This window comes from Choristoneura fumiferana, chromosome 4 (genome assembly GCF_025370935.1).
Source record: "Choristoneura fumiferana chromosome 4, NRCan_CFum_1, whole genome shotgun sequence".
Classification (NCBI taxonomy): domain Eukaryota; kingdom Metazoa; phylum Arthropoda; class Insecta; order Lepidoptera; family Tortricidae; genus Choristoneura; species Choristoneura fumiferana.
This window is the reverse complement of record NC_133475.1, coordinates 19,662,480-19,688,580: the sequence shown is the minus strand read 5'-3', so window position 1 is coordinate 19,688,580 and position 26,101 is coordinate 19,662,480. Positions and strand designations below refer to the sequence as shown.

The window sequence follows — 26,101 nt, the reverse complement described above, 5'->3', positions numbered from 1 at the left end:
TACCACCTAATGTTTTTTTTCTTTTTTATTGGTATTAACCAAACTCAGATTATCTTATCCCTAAATAAGCAATTCTTTTATATTTATACATTTCGGGAATTTTTGCGAGGAGTTTTCGGGGGTGAACAATCGATCTAGCTTGGTCTCTTACTGGGAATACGCGTGTTCTCGAGTTTTACCCCGAGCAAAGTTCGGTCGCCCAGGTACTTTGCTAATTAACTAACAAAATGTGTTCACCTATTTTTTATTCTCTTTATATAAATATACGACACTGCTAACATTATTATGTTTCTACTTTCTGTCATTGCCTGGGAGGTAAATAATGGTAAAACGAAATAATTTTAATACAAATAACATTTCATTTTTCCTTCTCGTGCGTACTTTCAAATCTCCATTTTCCATTTCTCACCATTTTATTTAATGTATAATGTATGTAAACTTTTTATTGCAAATTCCAACAATAGACTAGAATATAAGGGATCTATTTAGAGAGTCAGATTCAGCTAACTTAATTTTTAAACAAAAAAGTTCTAAGATTGGTTTTTGGAGTATTTTTGTATTTCTTATTTCAACTACAAATTTTGTTACTTTTACGGTCATCCCGTAAAACCCATATCGAAAATATAAGCTGAAACATAGATGCACAGAAAAACTAGAAAAATAGACAGCGCTGGGAATCGGACCCAGGTCCTCGGCATTCCGTGCCACGTGCTATATCGCTACACCACCACTGGACAGGGGTACAGACACGAATATCTCCTATGCACCACATATCTCAGCCTGTTTGTTTCTTATTTAGTCACTTAAGCAGCGACACTAGCGACATCTATGCTGTAGCCCTCATCAAAAAAAATTCTGGCAACAAATTAATTATTAGCGATTTGCACCGTATCGTTGTTTTTTAGCAGATGTAAAATAAAATAATCGTAAGTAAAACTGTACAATTTATTATAAACTTTAATATACAATGTTTTTAAATATTTTACATATGCTACGCTTACGCCATCATGTTGAAGGCTAATGTGACAAGAAGTGTGGCAGCGCTAAGCGCGGCGATGTTGGCTGAGTCGGGGGAGGGAGTCGGTGCGGGCTCGGGCTCGGGTTGCAGCTCCGGCTCAGGCTCGGGTTCCGGCTCCAACTCGGGTAAAACAATCTCCTCCTCAATATAACCAGTTTCGAAGAACGTAGAGAGTTCCACGGTCCTAACATCAGCCCACGCGAGGAAATTTCTGGTAGACGCGATACCCGCGACCCCGGTGTTGTATGCTGACTCACCGATGACGGCGCGCTCAGCATCAAGCCAAGCTTGAACCTACGAAGAAGTTTATTGATCGATAAGAAAATACAAGTCTAATTAAATGATAAAATCTCCTTTCCTTTTTCTTGTCAAATCCGGCTTGTGAGTCATAAATAATGTGGAATTGTTTGCGTCAAACACAACTATTTAATAAATATCAAATAATGATCGTACGGCTATATTAAAAAATATCTACTGTTGTAATACTTGAACTGCAGCTGGATATTTCAATACAAACAAACGCAGGAGTTTCCCAGACAGAGAAACCTTTTAAATCAGATCACAATGGCAAATAATTTAGATTTTTGTCGGGTTAAAGTTATTAGCGATAGATAATTGATAAAAAATGTTCCCTTCTTGTTATACATAGTTGATTTCAAAGTGAACTACGATTATATTATGGTCAAATACATATTTTTAGATAAAGTATTGATCAGAATGATGTTTGTAATGGAATGAGATGTTATTAAGTATGTATATGCGTTTGGAACTATTTCTTACCTCGGCGATTTGCTGCTCGTTCAAAAGTCGTGCTGTGATGTAGCTTATAAGCGTTGAAGCGCTACCGAGGCTGTAACAAACATACATGACGTTCAGTCCAAGTTCTAGAACGGCCTTAATAATCTAAATAATCTACCTAGACGTCTACGATGTGGCTTAATTCTTTGAGGAACTTATTCCACTAGTAAAAGTCATTGTTATTTTAGTAACATAGTCGTAGTACTTCTCAATATTCATTATTTATGTCACTCAAAATACTTATTGAGAATACTCACGTTTCAATTGTCTGCGCGACATTGTTCCTCAACCAATAGAAAGCCCTCATGGTGTTGGCTTCGTTTCCAGAAACGGCTGAGTTCAGAGCCGCGGTGAAATCTTGAGACCGGACGGAGTCATCGCCAGACACGATAGCTGTCAAGTATTTTTCCAAGCTAGCTTGGTTATTGGTACAACCAGCTGCTTCCAACATAACCACCTTTTCGCTGGCTAAGTCTTCAGCTAAGTAACGGTCCCAGAAAGTGTCGAAGTTGGCGGCCGATCCTAGACGGAGACCCGTGCAGTATACCCATGGACGCATGTTTGCGGGGATGCTGAAAAAAAAAAGAACATAAATTTTAATGAAAGACAAATGAAGACATTGATAAATGAGGAAAATTGACACACAACAACATTGACAACCAGGACTGACGGTATTTCAAATATTTCTCTTGAAGAAATTAAAACTGCAAAGTTTATTGAAGATATTAGCAGGATTGTTTATACACTTACAAGACTCCATTGAGCCAGTTGTTGAAGTTAGTAATAGCGGCAGTCACGCACTGCGCATGACCGTTGTTGCACAAGAAAGTGTTGAGGTACATCCTCATCAGACCGTCCATGTACGACTCGTCTGCGATCTCAGCGAATCCTAGGCGAGTGGTAGCTGCGATGCTGAGATCGTTGATTACAGTCTAAAGTACATAAAAAACAAAATGAAACATTTTAGCAACTGATAAAGCAAATAGTAGCAAATAAAATGTACTAATTTACTACTATTAACTATCAAAAGATTCTTACTCTAAGCTTAACAAGATTGTCATCATCATGAGCTAGCCTCCTAATGACCCAGTTGAACCCTGTAATGGCGGCAAGCCAAGGTGCGTATTGGTCTTCGTTTCGCAGGAAGGATATAATGTTGAAGGCCCTCTCGTAACGCAGCACGCCAGCTCTTGCAAGTTGCAAGGCATCGTCAACAATCTGGAAGAAAGAAAATATAAAATCATCTAAATATATCGAGATATACGTACATAGCGATTGGGTTTAAGCTTCGGATAACGTTTAAAAATAATTTTACAGCGACAGCTTGATTTTTGTTGTTGCACATTGATTAATACACGCATAGCTGGTTATTGACATATGTTTTCATTTATCATTTCTACTTTTCAACTTCACGATTTGCCTTTTCCAGACCAACAAATCTGTATTAAGCTGTAACTAGTCTGGAAATTTCAATTAATTAGATGACACTTAGGGCCTGTTTAACCACCTGTCGACTAACTTTAAGTGTCAGATAAAAGTAACGCCGTCCTTGTTTATTTGGACAAAACAAACAGAGACGGCATCACTGATATCCGACACTTACAGTTAGTCGACAAGTGGTGAAACAGGCCCTTAAATTTAATTGAATACGTACTTGCGCTCTATTGAACTCATGGATGGCAGTTCTCTGGTTGCTCATGAGAGCTTGTGTGATCATGGCCCAATTGGTATTGTCGTAGTTGACTCTGTAGAAACCTGAAAATTAAACTATTAGACACTATCCAGTATAATTACTTTTATTTCTCTCTTGCTTGACTAAGAAATTACCAGATTCCTGTTTGTTAAAGATGACCCATTCCAATCCCTCGGTTCCACGGTTGATAGAAGTAGATTGTGCCGTAAGGATTTGCGTGGGTTTCAGGTCATCAAAGTCAATGTCTCCAGCGCGGGTCCACGTGATGGGTACATGGTAGAGACTCGGGAGAGAAGATTGACCTGTGTTGCGCTCCCAACGTGACTGAAAACATCAAAGATAAGTTGGCGAAGTGTGAAGGTTGGTTCTAAACATATAATTTACGGATAAAAATGGTAAATTATTATAGTTTTTTTTTTAATGTTCAGTGGTAGCCTGTACCTGGGTAACGATCATTTCTCCAGTTCTGTGATTAATTTCAACATGCAACAGAGGATGTCCAGGCTGTTCTGACCAAGTTTTGAAGTACTCTTCAATAGTAATGCCATTGTATGCAGCCAATGCTCCATCTTCCGCTGCTGCTTCATCAAATGCCGTGAAAAGGTGGATGGGTTCTGCTACATTAAAAGCCCTGTAATAAAAAATAAACAAATTGTAGCTTTCATTGTGATCTTTTTCATACTACGTAAATAATTGGGTAAATCATTGAGTAAAAACAATATTTATTGTCTGTCAGTTAGATTATCTGAAGAGATTGGTCAAGTATTTATTTTTGTCAATGAAACAAAAATTACAAACATCGGGCCAAAGTTCGGGAGTAGGGGCCCATGACGTTACTCCTTCGAGAAAAGTATTCGTAGGTGTGACGTCACACAGATTTATAACCAGCTATAAGTCAATTACAATTTGGTTAATTAGCAAATGAAAAAATACGCGTGCGATACTTTTTGAAAATCTAACTGACAACTTTTTGTTATATTTATAGGAATCAAGCCTATTCATGTTTTTATAAGTATTTTCATACCTTTCTTTAAGATAAGCCCTAAGTCCCTTGACGAAGGTGTCAACACCGAGGAGGAACTGCGTCATCCTGACCACTGATGCACCTCTGGCGTATGTGATGGTGGAGAAATGATTGCTGACGCTGACAGGGTCAGTGACAGCAGGGTTGGTCAGAGCGTGGGCAGAGTCAATAGAGTCTGATATCATGGAAACGTGGACTTGCTCAATGATGAAACGGGTGCTATATCCAAGATCTGGTCTCACCTAAAAGTTCACAGTAAAATCTTGATTCTAGAGTCTTGTCTAATTAACATTTTAAAAGCAATACTGAGAGAGTAAAGGAACTATAAAAAGGAAAACAAAATTTATAGTAATATAACAAAAACAACTGTTAAAGTCAACTTACCATTTCAGTTAAGAAGTATTGGTAGAATCTAGCAAAACCTTCGTTAAGCCAGAGATTATCCCACCAAGCACAGGTGACAAGGTTTCCAATCCACATGTGAGCTATTTCATGAGCCACGATATTGGCTACACGCTGCTTATAGAAGTGGTTGGAATTCAGCGGGTCGTATAGAATAAGAGCTTCCCTGTGGTAAAAAATAATTGATGATGGAACAAACTTCGCAATATCGAGACTAATGGTAAACTCTTTGGTGAGCCTTATGTTCCTAATAAGGTATAAATAAAAGGAACATCTATTATGTTATCATCATGATTATGTTAATATTTAGCTGTGTAAAAAGCATTCATTTTTAGATTCTGTGCTCAACGGATGTCAACTGGCTAATATGGTTTAGGCTTCTATGTTTATCCATCCATATCTTGGCTACATCTGTAGAATGTAATGTTTGTCAGAATGATCGTTTGTCATAACTCTTTTTTCTCTAAATCCAATAATTGTTCAGAATTGTTATAAAAAAAACTAAACCTAACCTAACCTATACTTTTCTGCAGGATGACCATTTAAAATTTTCAGATAAATGTACGGATTCAGTGGGAAAACAATTATGACAAAATTATGATTCGGAGAAACATTACAGTATGACTAGCAAAAAGTATGCGAACTTTGGCACTCCGCTTTAGAACTGTAATGTAGGTAGACATATAAAATGTTGGTAATCGTTTGATCATAAAAATTGTAATTGTAATGATATATTACAATGATATAGTTATACGGGAGGGTTGGCTTGCTTTACTTAACATTTTAGGTACCTGTACAATTATTTTATTCAGCTTTTACGCCTTACTAATTTAAAATATCATGTGTATTAAATTGATGTTCCCAGGCTGTATATATTACCTATAAGTCAAAAGGCCCCAGTTCTCCATAGCTCCGGCGGAGAAATCAGGAATGGCAGCCTGTTTCATGTTCAAGTTTTCGGCCATGGAATAGTAAGGGAAGTCGGTGTATTCCTCCATTTTTTCTAAGAGCTGTTCTCCGATTTCAAGGGCCCACTGTCCCGTGGTACCGACATTGTCTCGCGCGTAAATGTCAAATGGTCTTACTGTGTTACCGTTGGTTTCAACCCTAATATAATGGGATACGATGAAAGCAAGCAAATAAGTTGATGTGTAAGGAGTTGTGTAGAATACGTCAGCAATCCTTCCATTCTCCAATCTGTTGGAAAATATTTGCAGTTAGAATAGTACTGTTTTAACATAAGTAATAACCGTGCTTTCTGAATTTTTTTAAAGAACTTAATTAAAGAGATTTCTCCTTCAAAGCGTTTAAAAACAAACATCGTATACGTAGTACTATATGTTGTATATGTCAACATAATGTGATTACAGCGATCATTGACGACATGATGAAAGTTTTTGGCAGAAAGTGCAAAAAATTTCATGATGTTAAACCTGTTGTTCAAGCCGAAATGAGCATTAGCTCTTATTTAGTATACAAGTATTAGTCTAGTGTGATTTTCACTTACGGAGTAGAAACTCTAATAGGCATATTCCCAATAGTCTCACTAAAGTTGGCTTCTCTGTTCATCGTGATGTCAAACGTAGCTTTGAATCCAGGCTCATCGTAACAAGGGAAAGCTTGGCGAGCGTGTCCTGGCTGGAACTGGGTAGTTGCCATCCATCTGCAATGTACATTACGATGAAATTTAAACACTGCTACTTTCACTCGAGACCGAAAATTAAATGGTCAATACCATCGGAGAAGTACATTGAGCTCAAAAATCACTCCAGATGATAGGGCGTGGCAAAACAAGGCATAAAGTATATAAACCACAAGCGCACTACTTAAATTCTCTTTTCAACTTGACTTGCCTTGCGCCTTACTTCAACACTCGTACAATGTTATAAATTATATAGTGAATGCAATTATGTATAAGAAATAGCTTTACCTTTTGTTGCCAGTGCTGTCGACGTACCAACTTCTATAGAACCCTCTCATGTTCTCTTGCAAGTTTCCTGTGAAAGAGGCCCTTATGACATATTCCTGGGAAGCCCACATCATTTCTGTGGTCTGGATGTACAGAAAACTGTATGGCATCACGCAAGTAAACTCTTGGTTGGGCGCAGCAATCTCGTGGGTGACTCCAGACGTGTCGGTGTATGATACGGTCAATGATTGTATGGTCAAATCATTGCAGTGGAGCACGATCTGATTCGCAAACCATGTAGTTGGTTGCATGTAGATAGTAACGTCTCCAGTGAAGGAGAATGGCGTCAGTCCAGCGGGCGCAGTCTCAAAGTATGGTGTTAAAGATACCACGTAGTGGCGAGGTCGAGTGGTGGTAGGCAGACGGTAAGCGGGATCGCTTAACATGGTGGCAAAGGATTCCCATTCTTCGTCAGCGGTAGGGATGGGGCTGGCGGTGAGAATGCCCTGAACGAGGGCAAGCCCAAGGAAAAGTGACACCCAGCGACTCACCTAAAACATCAGGGGCTATTCAAATTCTTGCTATTAAACTAACTTATGTTTTTGACAAGCATTAATGTCTGCAAATTATTTTTGGGAATAATTAATAGAACTTACCATTCTGTCGCCAGTCTGTCATGCAATACTGAAAGTCGTTTGCTAGAAATTCCTTCGATTTCCTGATATAATCCATAATCTTTTTATCTTATCCAATTTACATGGTTAATTATGTGATATACTTTTATTTCTTAATGATAAATATATCGTATCGATAATAAATCGTTATCAGTCAACGTTTTATTTTTTTATGTTCTTAATGCTGGTTTTCTCAGTGTTTTTAGCTAATTACCGTTGCAGTTAATCTAATCTGACCATATCCTCCATTTTTATCGATTAGTCAAATCGAATCGAAAACCCAATTGACTTTTTATCGCTTTAGGAAATAACGATCCGGTTCGTAAGTTTAGCTAGGTTAGTACTTTGCATGTCAAAAGTTCTTAAACCAAATCAAATCTACTTGCACATAATGATATTTCATTAAGTGATTCGTTTATCGAGCTTCAATACCTACATCATTGTTTTATTTGTCCTCACAAACGTTGAAGTGAAACAAAAACATCTGTAATTACATTTTTATTCAGTAAAATAATTTATAAAAATATATTTACAGCCATCAAAGTCTTAATCTTAAGGCACTTTACATTTAACTTAGAGTAACACTTGGGAGATGACCAACCATTCAGTCAAAAAATATACAGAGAAGGTTCTATAGAATTGAAGTCCTATGAAATTTACAAAACAAAGTTGAACAACCCAGCAAGACTAAGCACGGTCATAGATAAGAAAGTGGTAGCTGCAGAGTCTGGAAGCTGAGGAGTTTCTGGTCTAGTCAGCTCTGGTCTGGTTTCGGTTACGGGCGGGACCTCGGGGGTGACCGGAGCAGCGGTAGAGAGCTCGATTTCCTGGAATCCATTATCGAGGTAGTCGCTGACATCTTCTAGGATGGTGGCGGTCCATTGGATGCTCGCTCTGGCGGATTCAGCACCTTGTACTACGCTATCGTAAGCATCACCAAGCAAAGCAGCGTTGGCGTTCACCCATTGCAGGAACTGAAATGAAGGAAAATTTAGTACATAAATTTCGAACAAGACAGGACATGGTATGTATGTAAACTCTTTATTGTACAAAAGAAAAGAAACAAAAATACAATTGACATGATTGTGATTTTTTTTTATTGTTTTATAGTATTCATCAATTTATTTTATTTGACGTACAGCAAGTGACGCATTTTAATAATTTACTTTAGTCTCTTATTGAAACAGTAAATGAATGAACGGAAATTTTAACGCCTCAACATAATAGTTTATCGCTTAACTAATATACAAGAATCTCGCTTCGCCGAGCTGTTTCTACTAGAGCTGCTGTATAGATTCATTCGTTACTTTGCGGAGGGCCATGTTAATGTTTTTTCTAACTCAAACGTAGCTGTTTTGCATTACTTGGCCTCACTTTATTTTAGAGCTGCGCCGAGAGATTCTATGGGTTTATGTATTCCTCAAAACTCATCCTCGCACATCTCTGGTGGAAACAGCCTAATATATATATACGACAAGCCGATCAGGAACGGGCTTACGAGTATCTCTTGTTTATCCCGTTTCTTTAAAAACGCACCTAAAATCTCAAGTACTTACATTGGTGACCTCTGCTTCATTCCTCAATCGTGAAGAGATGTAAGACAACGGTGTGGCAATGTTGTTGAACCTGAAAACAGAAAGTTGTGTGTTCATTCCGAAAAATATGATGCACATAAAACTAGCCAAGACCTTTATTGAGACAGCGTGTCAAACACAGCCATTCACCCTCATCCACTGAACCAATAATAAGAGAAATAGAAATTTAATCATGTGTATTTTTTGCACAATCGGTGTTGCAGTTTTTGGCCTCTGTTGCAATGAGCACACATTTTTTCTTTTTTTTTTCATTGACATTGTAGGACGTGATATGACAATAAAATATTTCCTTTTGAACTACTAGGTATCTTTGCAGTAATTATTTTTTCGAGCAGTAAACTTTGCTACAGTCTGAGCTAAGAAAAAAATATAATATGACTTAAAGCCATATGCGCGGTCGTGTTATTTCTATTCCTCTTACTATTTGTGCTTTATCTACACATCACTCGTACTGAGAATTGCAGATACTTTATTAGCTTACAGTGCTATGATAGAATATCTCACGATCCAGTACTTTCGCTGGCTTTCTTACACTCCACGGCAGAAAGCAGCACTGTTGCTTGGCGGCAGGATTAACGAGCAAAACGATGATGATGATGATGAGAATCTGGACGAAACTTTACACAGAGTCGTACCAACCGCAAAAACGTTACTCGTGTCAAGCCTCAAAGATATGCAAAACTACCCACAAATAGTTTTTAATATCATTCATGCCATCAGCATCAGCATCCAGCACGCGGTCTACTGTAAACTGCGTAACTTTAACCTTTTAGGAGCGCTTTACTTATTTCCTTGTCTTATCTAACCCCCTTTAATTTGAAAAAAACTTACGCATTGTTGACTAAAGCGAAGTTGTTTTGAATCCACGAGAAGACAATCTGCGTGTTTTCCTCGTTGCCAGTAACGGCTGAGTTGAACGCAACCGTGTAGTCCTGAGGACGAACGATTTCGTTCTCTGCCACGATGTCAGTCAAGAATCTAAAGAAGAAAAAATAATAAGAAAAAGTGGACATTTCAAAAGAAATAATCAATGGTGAATGCTAATAAGTAATGAGTGTATGTGGGGAGGCAAATGTCCATCAGTGGACGTCCTATGGCTAATATGATGATGTTGATGATGAATGAGTGTGTTGGGGATAGTTTGAGAAGAGATAACTCAAACTGCCTAGGCCTGAAACCAGTTGAAGAAAATTATTAGAGTCATACAGCCCAGAAGATAACAGAACCGAAAGCAAGAATTCGATGATGTCAACTTTGATTGTAACCATAAAAAGTTATAAGTAAGTATTTATATTTTCAATAAAAAAATATCACTGGACACTTGACACTAATTGACCTAGTCCCAAAGTAAGCAAAGCTTGTGTTATGGGCACTAAGCAAAGGATAAACGTACTTAAATAGATAGATACATACTTATACATATTAAACATCCAAGACTCGAGCACAAACATTTGAATTATTCATACAAATATCTGCCCCGACAGGGGATCGAACCCAGGACCTCAAGCTTCGTAGTCAGGTTCTCTAAATCTGGAGGTTATATGCAATAACTATAAAATTAAAAGTTTTTTCTTATTCATATTTCATATTTACATTTTCTTCTCAGGCAAAGCAGGTGATGTTATTTGAACAAACATAAAAATCAAACGCATATTTAAAAGCAGGAAAGTACAGAAAGCAGTAATCAGCAAAACCTAAATCTGGAGGTTATATGCAATAACTATAAAATTAAAAGTTTATTTCAATTAATATTCATATTTCAATGATACAAAGCGGTACATTTTCTTCTCAGGCAAAGAACGTAATTTGAAATGATTGATCAATATGAATTTGAACAAAATAAAATTGAAACGGCATATTTAAAAGTACAGGAAAGCAGTGATCAGCATTGTAATTTTAAAACCTCTTTCGTATTTTAAACGCAAAAACACTAATGTTGATATTTAAAATGAAATAAGGTATAAACATAATGATATTAGAAGAAAAAAAAAATTTACACACTCCGTTGAGTTTGCGTCTACGCTATCGCTTCCAAGTTCCCTATTTTGTTTTGTTTAACAGCATAAAAACCCCATATGTGAAATTTCAGCCTTATGAGTGTAACAATAAGGACTGAGCAGTGATGTTTCAGTCAATCAAAGCTTTTATTTTACATTATTAAGATGATAACTCACTGGCTTAGAGCATTAGAATCACGGGTGCAACCGAGAATTTGGAGCAGTAAAATCTTCTCGGTATACACGTTATGTTCAAGGAATCTGGTTCTAAGGAAGTTGAACTCCTGAATGGTGCCTTCACGCAGAGCGTTGCAGTACACCCAGTTACGGCTATCAGCGGGTACTCTGAAAAAAAAAAGTGTTTAACAACTGTTACAGAAATAAGAGTGTCCACATACAGTACATCACACACATACGTTCATTTCAATTCTGAAGCACAGGCTACAGGAATTCCGAATCAGAGAAAAGTTCGAACGGAAAACTACTGTCTGTATGTGGTAGGTCCATAGATTTGTATGCGTTCGAAATCCCGAAATTCCGAGTCGAAAATACAAACTGAGACATGGATGCACAGAAAAACCAGAAAAAGAGACCAGCACTGGGAATCGAACCCAGGTCCTCAGCAATCGGTGCTGCGTGCTATAACCCCTACACCACTGCTAAATAAGCAATTTGAGATATGTACGCATGGGAAAAATTCGTGTCTAGAATCCTGTTTAGCAGTGGTGTCGGGGTTATAGCACGCAGCACGGATTGCTGAGGACCTGGGTTCGATTACCAGTGCTGGTCTCTTTTTCTGGTTTTTCTGTGCATCCATGTCTCAGTTTGTATTTTCGATATGGTTTCACGGGATACCCGTAAAAGTAACAAATTTGGAGTTGAAATAAAAAATACAAAAAGACTCCAAAAAAACTAATCATAATCGGAATTCCGAGTGTATGCGGCCGCCCTAAGACCAATTCAATAGACGTCGTGATGCATAATCAAGATTCAAGTCAGGTCACTCAAGGTTTTGAAAAAACTTGGGGAAGACTGTTTCTAAAGAATAGAAAACAAATAGGCGTCAGCAACGAGAGAAGCTCATTCTAAATTACTCCTTCTGGGTACTAAAACTGAAAGCGAAGAACCGAGCCACAAGAGCCCCATCCATCCATCCATCCCAGCCTATATACGTCCCACTGCTGGGCAGAGGCCTCCTCTCAGAACAAGAGGGCTTGGGCCATAGTTCCCACGCGGGCCCAGTGCGGATTGGGAACTTCACACGCACCATTGAATTGCTTCGCAGGTTTGTGCAGGTTTCCTCACGATGTTTTCAAATGAGCTCGTGGTAAATTTCAAATGTAACTCCGCACATGAATTTCGAAAAACTCAGAGGTGCGAGCCGGGGTTTGAACCCACGACCCTCTGCTTGAGAGGCGATAGGGCAAACCACTAGGCCACCACGGCTTTTTAGAGCATTAGCACACAAGAGCACACAATTTTTCGTTGGCTATCCGTTCCAGCTTATATTGTCAAAAGAGATTAGTGAGTCATCTGTGTTCTTCTAATTATGCTTAAGTGTCGCGAGGTTTTTGTATAAAGAAACTTACTCCTCATCTTGGTCTCTCAATGCATTGAACTGAGTAACGGCCTCCGCACGGCAATTGTCTCTGTTAATCTGACACATAACCGGAGCGAGCTGGTAACGCAGGTAGGACCTCATGAAGTCCTCGGGTTCTTCTGGGTTCTCAGGGTTCACACGTGGGTAATATGTGAGGTCCCTCATTACAACTGTAGCCCACTGGCTGATCAAGGTCTAAAAATAAAATTGGTTGGTAGAGATGTTCAGTTGTCTCCGGCCTATCAGTCTAACTCTTGCCATAAGCTTATCTTAATCATCAAATTTAGCAAAAAAACCGGCCAAGAGCGTGTCGGACACGCCCTAAATAAGGTTCCGTAGCCATTACGAAAAAATTAAATACGGAATATTCCAAGTTTAGGTATATTTTATACCTTAGGCTGCTATTTACTCTTAGGCCCATTTGCAGTAAACACATAAATCTCGAGTTAGCGTTAAGCTCAGTTTAGTAGTGTCAAATTGTATGGAACTGTCAAGCTTAAGCCTGGATTAACTACTAAATCTAGATTTATTTTTTCCTGCAAGACGGCCTTATACTACTAATAATTCTTAAGAAAACTTAACCGTTATAGTTTTTTTTGTAAGTTTGATATACTTGAATGTTTTCCAATTTTTCCATCCACTGGTTTAGATTTTAGAGGGGGGGACGCTCGATTTTAATGAAAATTTTCACTTTTAAATATTTTGCAAAAAAATCACTGAATCAAAAAATCGTTTTAGCAACAATGGTTTTAAAAGACCTATCCAACGATACCCCACACTACAAGGTTGGATGAGAAAAAAAAATACCCCCACTTTCCGTCTATGGGAGGTACTCTAAAAATTTTATTTTTTAATGTATTTGTTATTTTATCGGCATAGTTTACACATATATACGTGCCAAATTACAGCTTTCTAGCGTTGTTAGTCCCTGAGCAAAGCAGCGGACGGACAGACAGACAGACATGGCAAAACTATAAGGGTTCCGGTTTTTGCCTTTTTCGCTAAGGAACCCTAAAAAATGATGATAATTAATACTAAAGTTTATCTGATTCTGATGATGTTTTGCTCGAAAAGTATAATGCCTGTTTGTTTACAAACAAAACTATTTTTTCTATCTTACCTCCAATGGAACCAAGAACTGAGTGCCCGTTAATCTGTTCCTCAACCAGGTGAAACCAGTCATTGCTGCAACCCAGGGAGCATACGAAGTCTCAAACTCCAAGAAAGAAAGGATGTTGAGAGCCTTGGTGTAGCTCATGATACCAGCACGAGCGAATTGGAAGACATCGTTGACGATCTGAGGTAAAAACAATATGTTTAAAATTTGCTGTTGTTTATTTAAATTAAAAAAAGGTGATGATGATCTTTACTATAATAGTTGTTAACTAATTTCAATGGTTTCAAGTTACTATTAGAGGTGAGACGTATTTACTAGAATAAGTTTTTGGAATAGGTTTTGGCTTGGACGCGTGAGTACGCGTTCCCGCCCGTACGAGTATTTAGGAGTACGGCAGCTGACAACGTTCCGCCAACTTGAAAACAAGCTGTTATGTACACTTTTTAATTGAAAAATTTATAAAAATTGCTGACAGTCCTAAGCCTGTATGAAGTATGAAGGGAAGTTTTTAGTCGGTATTTAATATAAGTTAAAATTAAAAAAATATGAAGTGTGAAGACTGAACTGTGACGTGGAATTCGATTCTATTTTGTTCGATAGTATTCGTAAAACTACTAAAATCAGTACGATGTATACGCAATCACGGGAGCGTATTTACGGGAATCATTTTGTTTATGCAATGAGTCAATTGAGTTAAGTACTCGTAGATACTCGTGGACCTAGTCTTTGGATCTAGTCTTTTTGTGGACGCGTACTCGCAAGACTCAGTCCGCGTTTTGCCTAGTACGTCTCACCTCTAGTTACTATGCGAAGTATATAGACTTTATTGAGATGCGGCATTTGATTTTTATTGCTTTATAGTTTTACCTGAGCCCTGTTGTATTCGTGGATCTGAGTTCTAGCTGGGCCTCTGAGAGCTGCAGTGATGAGATCCCACGTGTAATCATCATAGTTCACTCTGTAGTAACCTAGGAACACGGGAACGGTTTTTTAGATTAGAATGCACAAAAGTAAGTTTTCCTGGCATATTGTAATGCATATTTTAAAAAGATAGACCAGACATTTAGCTTACCAGTCTGTTGCTTATTGAAGATGACCCACTCATCGCCGATGGATCCACGGTTAATGACGGTGATTGCTTTGCTGATGACATGAGTCGGTTTTGTGTTATCGAAGTCTAAATTGCTGGCGCTGGAGAAAGTGATTGGAATGATCCAGTTGGTAGCGACTGCAGAGTATCCACTATTGATGTTGAAACGGCGCTAAAAAATTCAAAATGAGTTAGAACAATAATCATGTAAACTAATTATATTACACTATTTAGAAATTATCGGATTATTGTTTAACTATTAATTATGAAAATAGCTTTAAGTTATGTTGCAGTGCCCTACTACAGGGTTTCATGTTTGGAAATATTTTATTTTAGCTTAAGATCCTATATGTACCCATTAAAGCAATGATTGTATGATTAAATGTATGCAATTGCGTCAAAATGAAACCCAATTAAAGGTAATTACGATCTAAATTACGTAACAAATTTATCTATTTTTTTTATAGTGCAAATAACTCTATCCATTAAAAACTGTTAACAGTTTGAACAAAATCCAAGAAGATTTACCTGATGAATGGTCATGTCACCGGTCTGATGGTTGACTTGCACTTCTAAGACAGGGTGTCCACGCTGTTCTGTCCAGGACTTGTAGTAGTCGATCAGAGAGAAATTGGGTCCATACTCCGCAAGGGCACCTGCTTCAACACCGGCTGCTTCCAAAGATTCAAATAGGTCGATAGGCAGCACCGTTTCAAACTGACTGCAAATAAGTTTTGAGAAATGTATATATTTCTAAACATATTATCTACATAAAATGACTATGAGCAAACTAATATCTACGTAATTAAATAATGTAAAATTTTAATATAATAGCTTAGCACTTACTGTTTCACCAAGTAGTCTCTCAAGCCCTGTCTGTGGACTTCGTGACCAAGAAGATGTTCAGTCATTCTGATGACAGCGGCGCCCTTGTTGTACGACAGGGTGGAAAACATAGCGCTGACGGCACTAGGACTGCCGACACCCGGGTTAGTGAGAGGATACGGATTGTTAGCGGAGTCACTGAGCAGAGCGGTGTGAACCTGTTCCGTGATGAATCTGGTCTCGAGACCCATGTCAGTCTCGACCTGTTTAGATATGAAATAACAGGTTAAATATGACATTGCATTTTGATGAGAGGGCAATTAAGATCAGTCTACATTATATTTGAAGTAATTCATGTATTATTCTATAATTTGAGTTAATTTTTATTATAAAATACACTACTCATAATTAACTTTGATGTGCAAGACATAATAATATCTAGTTTAGGTAATGATGTCCTTCTGATAACAAATGAGCTCTATTGTCTCCGAACCTCCGCAATACCAGAGGATTTCAGAGGTGTTGCAGGCCTAAAAAGCTAAGACAGAGTACTTTGTGTGCCAGTAATTACACCACGCCAGAAAATAGCAGCTCAAGCACTGCTGATTAGTGGCAGTATTAGTGAGTACCTTAGCTAGGAGGATAAGAAACTTACCCAGTGAGTAAGGAAGTACTGGTAGTATCTCGCAAAACCTTCGTTTAGCCACAGCACGTCCCACCAGTCATTTGTCACTAGGTTACCGAACCACATGTGAGCAATTTCGTGAGACAGAATGTAAGCGATCAACTGCTTGAAGTAACCGTTGGTATGCACTGGGTCGTACATTATGTATGCCTCCCTGAAAAGCAAGTAATTTTAGTAAAGATTCTCAAATATTACAGAATTTTAACACCATAATAATATTATTATTTCTACCTATAGGTAAGCAATCCCCAGTTTTCCATAGCACCAGCAGAGAAGTCAGGAATCGAAGCTTGGGTCATTTTCAATTCTGGGTTCATGTTGTAGAAATTGTAGTCAGTGTGGTTGTTCATTTCAGCGAGAAGATCTTGGCCTACTTCTAAGGCATATTGACCTTGGCCTGTGCTAATAGCGTTAGGTCGGGCAATAACTTCATAGATTAACTGTCCTTGCTCGTTCAATATTGGGAGGCTATCGTACTCAGCAACAATAAGGGCCAAAAGGTAGGTAGACATTATAGGCGTTCTGTGGTAGATGTCATTTTCGTAGTTGCTGCAAAAAATTTGTTTATTAGAAATTTCATAAAAATAATTGCATCCGTACAAATAACTAAGTACTGTTGCTTGTGTTGTTGTGGATATTGTATCATTATCAATTAGCCAAATGTAAAACGTACCTATTCGGAAACAACCTTGGTTCTCCACACCTAAAGCTATGCTTAAATTTGTTAAAAATATAATGTTTGTTAATTTGTTTTTTTAGGTCAAATTTTGCAGATCAAAATATCACTATTGTGGTCAGATTACCTTAAAATTTGGTATGTAATTGTAGAACAGACGATAAGAATACCACACAGCGAATTATTAACTCATTAGCCGTGACCCGCGACTCCGTCCGCGCAGAATTCGTTTATCGCTATCCCGCGTGAACTATGCAATTTTTCGGGATAAAGCTACCCTATGTCCTTCTCCGGGACTCTAACTATCTGTATACCGAATTTCATCTAAATCGGTTCAATGATTTAGACGTGATGAAGTAACAAACATTCAAACCTCAAAACACCTTCACAAACTTTCACATTAGTTGAATGTTTAATAGTTAAGTCAATATTCACTTCAGGTTATCTGTATCATACTTACGGAGTGTTAGGGGTAGGTACAGTGCTGGCAATGCGGGTGCAAGACCAACTGTAGTAAGCAGCAGGGCGACTGATCGTAATGTCGAAAGTAGCCTTGAAGCTGGGCTCGTCGTAGCACGGGAAGGCTTTACGAGCTGATGTAGCTTGGAACTGAGTAGTGGCCATCCAACTAAAACATAAACACGCATAAATACCGCTTTTCATTGCTTAAAAAAAACCTTAAAGAAATAAAGGCTATAACGCTACCACTTACCTGATAGTATCGTTATGCTGATTCCTGAACCAACTTCTATAGATTCCGTACATGTCATTACGGAGCGGAGCTGCAAATGAGATGGTCAGAGAGTAGACCACTGGAGTTTGAGCGTTATAGTTAAGGGTGCCAGTTGTCAAATTGATTCTCATAAACTGGAAGTCGGGCTCTAGCTCATAAGTAACCGGAATGTTGGTAGTCCCTTGTAGTAATGACACGGTGCCAATAGTCAACTCCTCTGATTGAATCACGATTTCGCTTACACCAGCTTGAGTGGCTTGCAGCTGAATCTCCACGGTGCCACTGAAGGCTTGCGGGGTACTAGTAAAATCTACACCCCATAGAATATTGTAGTGGATGGGCTTAGTTGTCGTAGGCAGTCTGTACAGAGCGGGATCAACTGTGTCATCGAAAGCTACCATGTCCTTAAGGTTTTCGAAGATTTCTCCCTGCAGCTTCTCATCGCCGAAGATTGTGTTTCTTTGCTTAGGTTGATCTTGAGGGAAGCTAGAGGCGCAGTAACACGCCAAAGCGAGGACTAGAAGTTTGAGGGCCGCCATCTAAGTACAAAATAATGTAGATTTATTAATAATTTGGATATCATATGATTAACCAATCTGTAAATATTAAGCACATTGTTTTACAAATCCTCCTTTCCAATTTACCTTAAACAATAGATTTATATGCAGAATTATTGCGTAAGCCCGCCTATTACTGTTCTCAACCGAGACATGTGGAAAGCAAACAACTATTAAATGTTATTATAAAATTTTATATTTACGCGAATACCGCAATTCGTGATCTCATCTTATTATTCTTGTTTGTGAGATAACTATCAACCTATGATTTATTTAAAACAAAGGTTACTACAGTAGGAATGAATCAGTCTGTAGGGCACGCTTGTTATACAAGACGGGTTAGTGAAGTAAACAAAAATGGAAACTAAACCGGGAACGCAACATTTTTTTCAGAAGTTGAAGCTTTAAGCTCGTTAGCCAGACTGTGCTAAATCTAGGATGAATAAAAAATATCTAAAAGAGAGGGCGTTAATAGTAAGTGAATTTTGCTGAACTGTTATGGTCAAAATCACTGGAAGTAGGACACCAGCCATAGTCATTTGTCAGTTGATGATGATGAAAACAATCGTTTGCTTTGGAAAAAAAATCATTACACTAGTGTATTTGGTAATAGGTGATAATAAAAATCAAAACAGAGATCAACAAAAAAATTGCTTGTCTACTGGTTAAACGTAAGTCGTCTTCTAAATCTTTGTATTCATCTGTCTATAAGCAACTAACTGCCATACATGGCTTTGAGGAGGATAATCATAAAGATGTAATAAGTAAGATTCTTCTTTGCTTTTTAATTTGCCATACTCGTATGAGTACTGCCCCGGATGTGATCCAGTTAGGTATAATTTTCTGACAGACGTCACCGCACGTTTTTAACCTATCTATCTGTACCTACCATCGACATAATCTTTATTAGTATGATTAAATGAAATATTACTAGTTGATAGGTACCGCTAATCAATATAGCCTTGATGTATTAAAACCATGAGTTGCTGTTCCTTCGCCGAGTAGAACGATAGGATCTTCGATTGATAATTTAGCAATACATTAATTACAAGTTTTATCAACATAAGGTGCATCAGTAGTTTCAGACTTATTATTATTATTATTGTTAGCCTATTCTGTCCCACTGCTGAGCAAATTCCTCCCCCCAATACTTCCACTGCTCTCTGTCCTCTACATACAAGGGCCAGTTCTTACGAGTAGTTATTTTATTAGCCAATAGACAACGTCATTTTAAATCCCAAAGTGGTTAGTAACCAATGCATTTGAATCTATTTAACTTCCAACTTTCAAGTTAGAAAAGCGTCAAAGCTTTTGTTAAGAAAGGGGACGATTTTTGCGATTCCGGCAGCCGTTGTTTTTCCTTTCCAATATTTTATAACTTTTCTCTTCTTTAAGCTTGTTTTTTGTCAGAAATCTACATATAATAATATTTTTGATCATAGTATTCGTTTGTCTTTCAATGATATTGTTTGTTTATGAGATTGCTTGACAAATTTGGGATAAGCACATATTAAAATTGTAGGTGGATGACATTGCAATTAGTACAGTCAGTAAGGTTTTATTAAATAATAACTTAGTAGGCAGGGGTAGTAAACATTTATTAGGGAAAATCGTGATACTTTAAAAAGTTTTATGGTCATCTTCGTGAAGTCAAGTTTATTATCTAAAAGATTTGTATTTTCATCATGATAACAGTGTTAATCATTTTATTTTATCTGTTTCACCATTTTCGTTATCAATTAAATTTAAAAATGTGCTTATCTCATATTGAGCACTGAAGTAGCAAAATAAAAGAAATAGGTATTTTGATGTTTAAATACAATACCAAAACTACAATTTAGGTACATAGTTCGGAAAACCAAATTTCGAATCATACAAAACATCTTACAAACATTCCTAATAGATTCGGTACAAAAATCACGCCCTTTGTATTGCTGCTAACTACAATCTTATCTAAACATCGAAATACTTTAAAAAATATAAAAGACATGATTAAGTCCATGTTTTAGGAATTACGAGTAAAAGTGGCTATTGGTTGAACCACTTAGGGAACTATAACCTAAATAATTAATTCCTCCTCGATTTTTTTAAGCAAAGCGAAACACGAAACACTTTCAAATAAAAACTGTCAAATAAATCTGAAAATGTTTTCATAAATTTTCCCTCGCGGGGAGTGTTCCCTATCTACTGATAATTTTGCAAAAATATACATAATAAAGGGTAATTGGGCTGATCGTTTGCCTCAATAAACAAAATCTACTTTAGCTCCTTGTAACATGAAGCTTTAAAACAGACACATTGATATAATTGTATTTTTGATAATTTTATTTAGAAACACAAGTTAAGTATCAGTTATACCGGCTAGCGTTTGGCTAAATCTTTCTACCGGCAAGACAACTAAGGTAAATTCAAGCTAAGTTCACAGACATCGGTAATTCGAAAGTTCAGCAATGAGCGCTACTGTTTTGTTTCAATGATTGTTATTTCTAATTTTAATGTAGCTCCGTTCCGACTTATTTATATTTTTAAAGAAAAAGTCATTCCTAATTATTATCTAGCCCAGTTTCGACATATATTTATGTACATTCTAAAAGAGCAAACCTTAGCTTTATAATCAGTGGTGGCATTAAAAGTTGCAAAGCTTCGCGCGTCAAATTTTCCAAGGCCCTAGTACTATGAACAAAGTATGTGAATCCAAAGCAGTTAATCTGCTGTTAATGAGACATTAATTAATTATAAATAAGTCTGGCCATTGGATGAGGCCTCTGCATGCGCGAGGTTCTGGGCGATTTCCATGTTTGCCATCCACAACAGCCGCCTCTTACCTCCTTTGTTTTTATTTCAAATTAAGAAGCAATTAAGTTTGCTGGCATTATGTAAATTTAGTTTATTATCAGTAATATTATGCCTATGATTAATGTCAAATTTACTTGCCTTAAATGGAAGTCCCACACCAACTTTCAGCGGGCCGTGCTCGGTGCGACTGGATTATTTTATCTAAATTATTAAAATATAGGTAATCAATTTGTACGTAATCAGTTTGCGATAATATATCAACCATGGTTTTATCTATGTCTAATTCATCTATAGGTATAATTTGGACTATTAAACAGCTAATTGGGCATTGTTGTGCGAAATTGAGCGGCATTTTTTAATTAAGGGATTGTATGCCTAATATAATCGATCTAATCTTACTTTCTAAGTAACTTAATTAATAGAATGAGGCGCGGATCACGTAGTAAGTTTGCGTTAATTCGGTTTGTTAATGTTTGAACTAAATTGTTGTTATCTCATTTATTTACACACAAACTAAAGTAACATTCAGATCGCTACTAACTTGTGTATTTAGTTTTTGAAAGCTTTTATTTCCTTTGCCGTGTTAGGTATGTAAATATATGTGGGTTAAATATATGGTCTCATCGTCATCATCATCATCAACCGGAAAACGTCCTCTACTGAACAAAAACCTCCCCCTCGGAACGCCACAATAAACGACAACTCACCACTTGCATCCATCGTTTGCCCGCAACTGTTGTTTTTAATTACTAGGTACTTTTTCCTTTTATTTATAAAAATGTTTAATGTTACTTAGTACCTACTTGGATATACTTAACTTTACTCTTTATGACGTACACTGACTTACAAGGTACAAACTCTACCTAGTTTGTTAAACAGGATTCAACTTTGTTGAATTGTGCAATGTTAAACCTAAGTTTTTTATTTGTAATTGTTTTGCCTCTCTTGTGCAATGTTATCTAATTGAATATAATATTCTATTATAAAAAAACTTCAATATCATTCACTTTGGTCTGACCATCCTCTATCTCATAAATAGGTATCTATCCTATCATTTAATGTATTCTCGAAATTTTTGGAATGAAACTCTGTATCGAATAGTATATAGTTAGACGTACTAACTGTAGTTGAAAATTCATCGTAACTTGCATCTTGCATTATGATTAAAATCAATAGTTATTTCCGATAGCAATCTATTCGTATTAATTTTCAAATTATGTATTTGAAAACGGATCTGAATACGGATAACACGATAAGAAAAATTCCTTTACAAAAAAAATAATGAAGCATTACTGATACTCTTTTGCTACATGTGGCGCCATCTAGTACCATATAGATGAACTACGGCAATATGATTACTCCAAAGCTCCACAACCGATCAATTCTATATCTGATTTTGTACTCGTATTATGTGCGTTTTCTATTAATCTTATTACATGCTGCCCATGACTTTGCCGGCGAAGCTTTCGCTTGTGGTTATCCCACGGGAACTGTACCATTTTCCGGAATAAAAATCTCAAGTTAAACTGTCATAATTTTTTTATTTAAATCGGTTGAGTGGTTTAAGCGTAAAAGTGTATCAAAGCAACAAATTAGTTAGGATTGTTTCTGTGACGTTAATGCATGAGTATCAATTTTATTTTGATTGATGTAAAAAGGCTCTATCTCTGGCAGCTACTGTACCATATTATTATATGATTGGGTTTTTTTTTTAGTGTTTTTGTATTTTTTTATTTCAACTCCAAATTTATACTTTTACGGGTATCCCGTGAAACCATGTCGAAAATACAAACTGAGACATGGATGCACAGAAAAACCAGAAAAAGAGACCAGCGCTGGGAATCGAACCCAGGTCCTCAGCAATCCGTGCTGCGTGCTATAACCCCTACACCACCGCTGGACAGGAATCTAGACACGAATTTTTCCTATGCATACATATCTCAGGTTGCTTATTTCTACTACGCTACTTATGCAGCAGCACTAGCGACATCTATGTCCCATGCATCTATGTGCATCCATGTCTCAGTTTGTATTTTCGACATATTATTATACTTTGCAAGCATAAAACAAGTCCCCCCATCTAATTACTCCAAAGCTCTGGCAACAACATCTAAACTTAAACAAATCCACTGCTGGACATAGGCGTCCCCCAAGGCTCTCCACTCAAACCGGTCTTGTGCTTTCCGCATCGAACGCGATCCCGCGATCTTAACCAGGTCGTCTCTCCATCTTGTTTGAGGCCTATAGACAGCTCGTCTCCCGGTCCGCGGACGCCATTCGAGAACCTTCTGATCTCATCGGCCATCAGTCCTGCGAGCATTGTGCCCCGCCCACTGCCACTTCAGTTTCTCAATTCTTCGGGGTATGTCGGTAACCTTAGTTCTACTACGGATATCATCATTTCTAATTTTATCCCGCGGAGAAACCCCGAGCATAGCCCTCTCCATAGCCCTGTGAGTGACTTTGAGCTTCCTCTTGAAGCTCATTGTTAGCGCCCACGTCTCAGATCATTATGTCATCACTGGCAACACACACTGGTCAGACTTTTGACTTCAAACACTGTGGTAATTTGGACGAAAACACACAAATCTATTTAGTACAAAGTATTCTCAAATTACTCATAAACTTGTGATTGTTTCTTGTATTGGTCCAGCTAAGACCGCAGGTGGTAGGACCTTGTGCAAGGTCCGCCCGGATTGCTATCTTGCTCGCTAATCCTGCCGTGAAGCAGCAGTGCTTGCACTGTTGTGTTTCGGCGTGAAGAGTAAGACAGCCGGTGAAATTACTGGCACTTGAGGTATCCACTAGGTTGGCAATTACCAGGGGTATTGCAGATGTTTATGGGCGGTGGTGATCTCTTACCATCAGGAGACCCACTTGCTCGTTTGCCATCCAGTTAAATATAAAAAAAAGCTAGATTAAAGATTTTTGATCGAGACACAAAGATATCAAACTAAGAAGGAAGTAAATATCACGTAGGCTAGGAAATTAAACCGGACTTTAATGAATGTTCCACAACTTATCACATTATAATCGCTGAAATTATTAGTCACAGTATCTTCTCTCTGGTGACTGATTCGTGATGATACTTGCCGTCATCAATTGTCATCATAGTCATCATGCGAAGTAAAATTTCTATCTAGTATTAATACCGAATTACTCAACCCATCATTTCAATGCATGTCGCGTTTTCCGCTCTGGCCCTTTTTCAGCCTAGGTCAAAAAAAGGAAAAAAAATGTATTCAGTGATTATTGGGAGCGAGTGAGTGAGTGGAGTGAGTACTGGGAGCGCCAAAGTTCGCATATTCTTCGCTAGTCACACCGAATTTTTGTCCCAATCAGCGTTTGTCATTTTTTTTCCCAATGAAACCTTACAGTTTTCTGAAATTATCAAATGGTCATCCTATTAGTCTAGCCAGGATCGTTTCTGCAGGACGGAATATTTTTAGAACGGTTTGGCACCGACTTGAAATTTGATACGGTTTTTCAAAACAACTATTATTATTTATGTCATGAAATAAAAGCCATAATTATAAACTTAAAACGTATATTTCGACTAATTCATATAAATATGCAATAGGAAATTATGTAGATTGTTACATCAATTTACATTTCTTATATTATTTACATAATGATCTAAAAATAAATATTGAATTGAATTGTCTTAAAAAATAGAATTAAGTTAAAAATACTAGCTAAAGTATGAATTTTATTTAAATACGTTTAATGAAAGTAGTGATATATTAGTTAATTAAGTTGTTCTATGTGACATGTAATCAATTGATTAAAATTTTGTTGAAATAATAAGGGTATTTGATACAGTTAAACAATAATTTCAAGATGGAATTCCAAAAAATATATACTCTTTATTCTTCCGTATAAACCAGATTTATTTACTTTATTATGTAAATTTAGTTGTGTTAACTGGACATTTTGTTTTCTAGCTTAGGAACAAAAAGTTACCTAATAAATTGAATTAGCAACTAAGTGACGTCACAGCTTACCATTGCCATACACAATATATTATTATGGCGAATCGTGTGTATAAGAAAGTACACGATTTCTAAAGCCGAGTTTAGACTTGCAAGTAAAATCGTGCAAGTTGCATTACATTGTGAGGCCATAAAGCCAACGAATTTGTAGTGGTCAATCGAGCGCCTAAACTCGGCTTTAACATCAAAATCAATAGATACTTTAGGACCAAAAATATTTTTGGTTTTTACATAGTGAACAATTAAGGGCAGGGCCCATAACCTACATCAAGTTTAAAAAGTCCAAATTTAAGACAAAAATCATTATGAACTGCTATTAGACTGATGATATTACTTTGTAATTTAACTATTCTTTAATTTATTTTTGTAACTTTATAATTAACCTAACTAACTTGGTGTTATCATTTCAAATTTCATTGAACACAAAACGCTCTTCAGTGAAGTGTGTTTATATGATGTCGATAAGTTTTTTACTGTCATGCTTCCTTTTTCAACCCCCGACGCTAAAAGAGGGGTGTTATAAATATATGTCTGTCTGTCTGTCTGTGGCACCGTAGCTCTTGAACGGGTGAACCGATTTGAATGCAGTTTTTTTATTTGAAAGAAAGAAAAAAACGTTTGAAAGCATCAGGTTTTGTAGCGATGGTTCTTAGATATGTTTTATCAAAATCGGTTCCGCCGTTTTTGAGATATTGAACTTTGAAGTGACAATGTCGGGGGCTTTCCAACTTTTTGTCTTCCGGTCTTTCCGAAAGCGCTGGTAGTTTAAAAAATGACGTGTAAAAGTGCCCATTGCGGCCTATTTACTGAATAAATGATTTGAATTTGAATTTGAATTTGTTCGTTAGGTTATAGCTTCACCTGTTAGTAAGTATAGTAAATGTTAGACATGGACCCAATTGATTGATTCAATGTTTTGC

General features: G+C 37.2%; 1 protein-coding gene across 1 annotated transcript; it reads right to left on the bottom strand.

The window, feature by feature from the left end:
* Window positions 1-931: 931 nt before the first annotated feature.
* LOC141427214 (putative aminopeptidase-2) lies at window positions 932-21,435 on the bottom strand. Its single transcript, XM_074086438.1, has 28 exons — window positions 21,328-21,435; window positions 17,816-18,375; window positions 17,564-17,731; window positions 16,659-16,976; window positions 16,398-16,581; window positions 15,764-16,005; window positions 15,446-15,638; window positions 14,900-15,089; window positions 14,695-14,795; window positions 13,831-14,007; window positions 12,700-12,905; window positions 11,288-11,455; window positions 9,945-10,091; window positions 9,075-9,144; window positions 8,298-8,492; window positions 6,866-7,395; window positions 6,443-6,598; window positions 5,815-6,132; window positions 4,918-5,101; window positions 4,534-4,775; window positions 3,951-4,140; window positions 3,644-3,833; window positions 3,471-3,571; window positions 2,855-3,034; window positions 2,567-2,748; window positions 2,074-2,388; window positions 1,799-1,868; window positions 932-1,312 (listed from the first exon to the last, which is right to left on the bottom strand). The coding sequence occupies exons 2-28, from the start codon at window positions 18,373-18,375 to the stop codon at window positions 998-1,000; spliced, it is 5,892 nt and encodes a 1,963-aa protein (XP_073942539.1). The 5' UTR covers window positions 21,328-21,435; the 3' UTR covers window positions 932-997.
* Window positions 21,436-26,101: the final 4,666 nt, after the last annotated feature.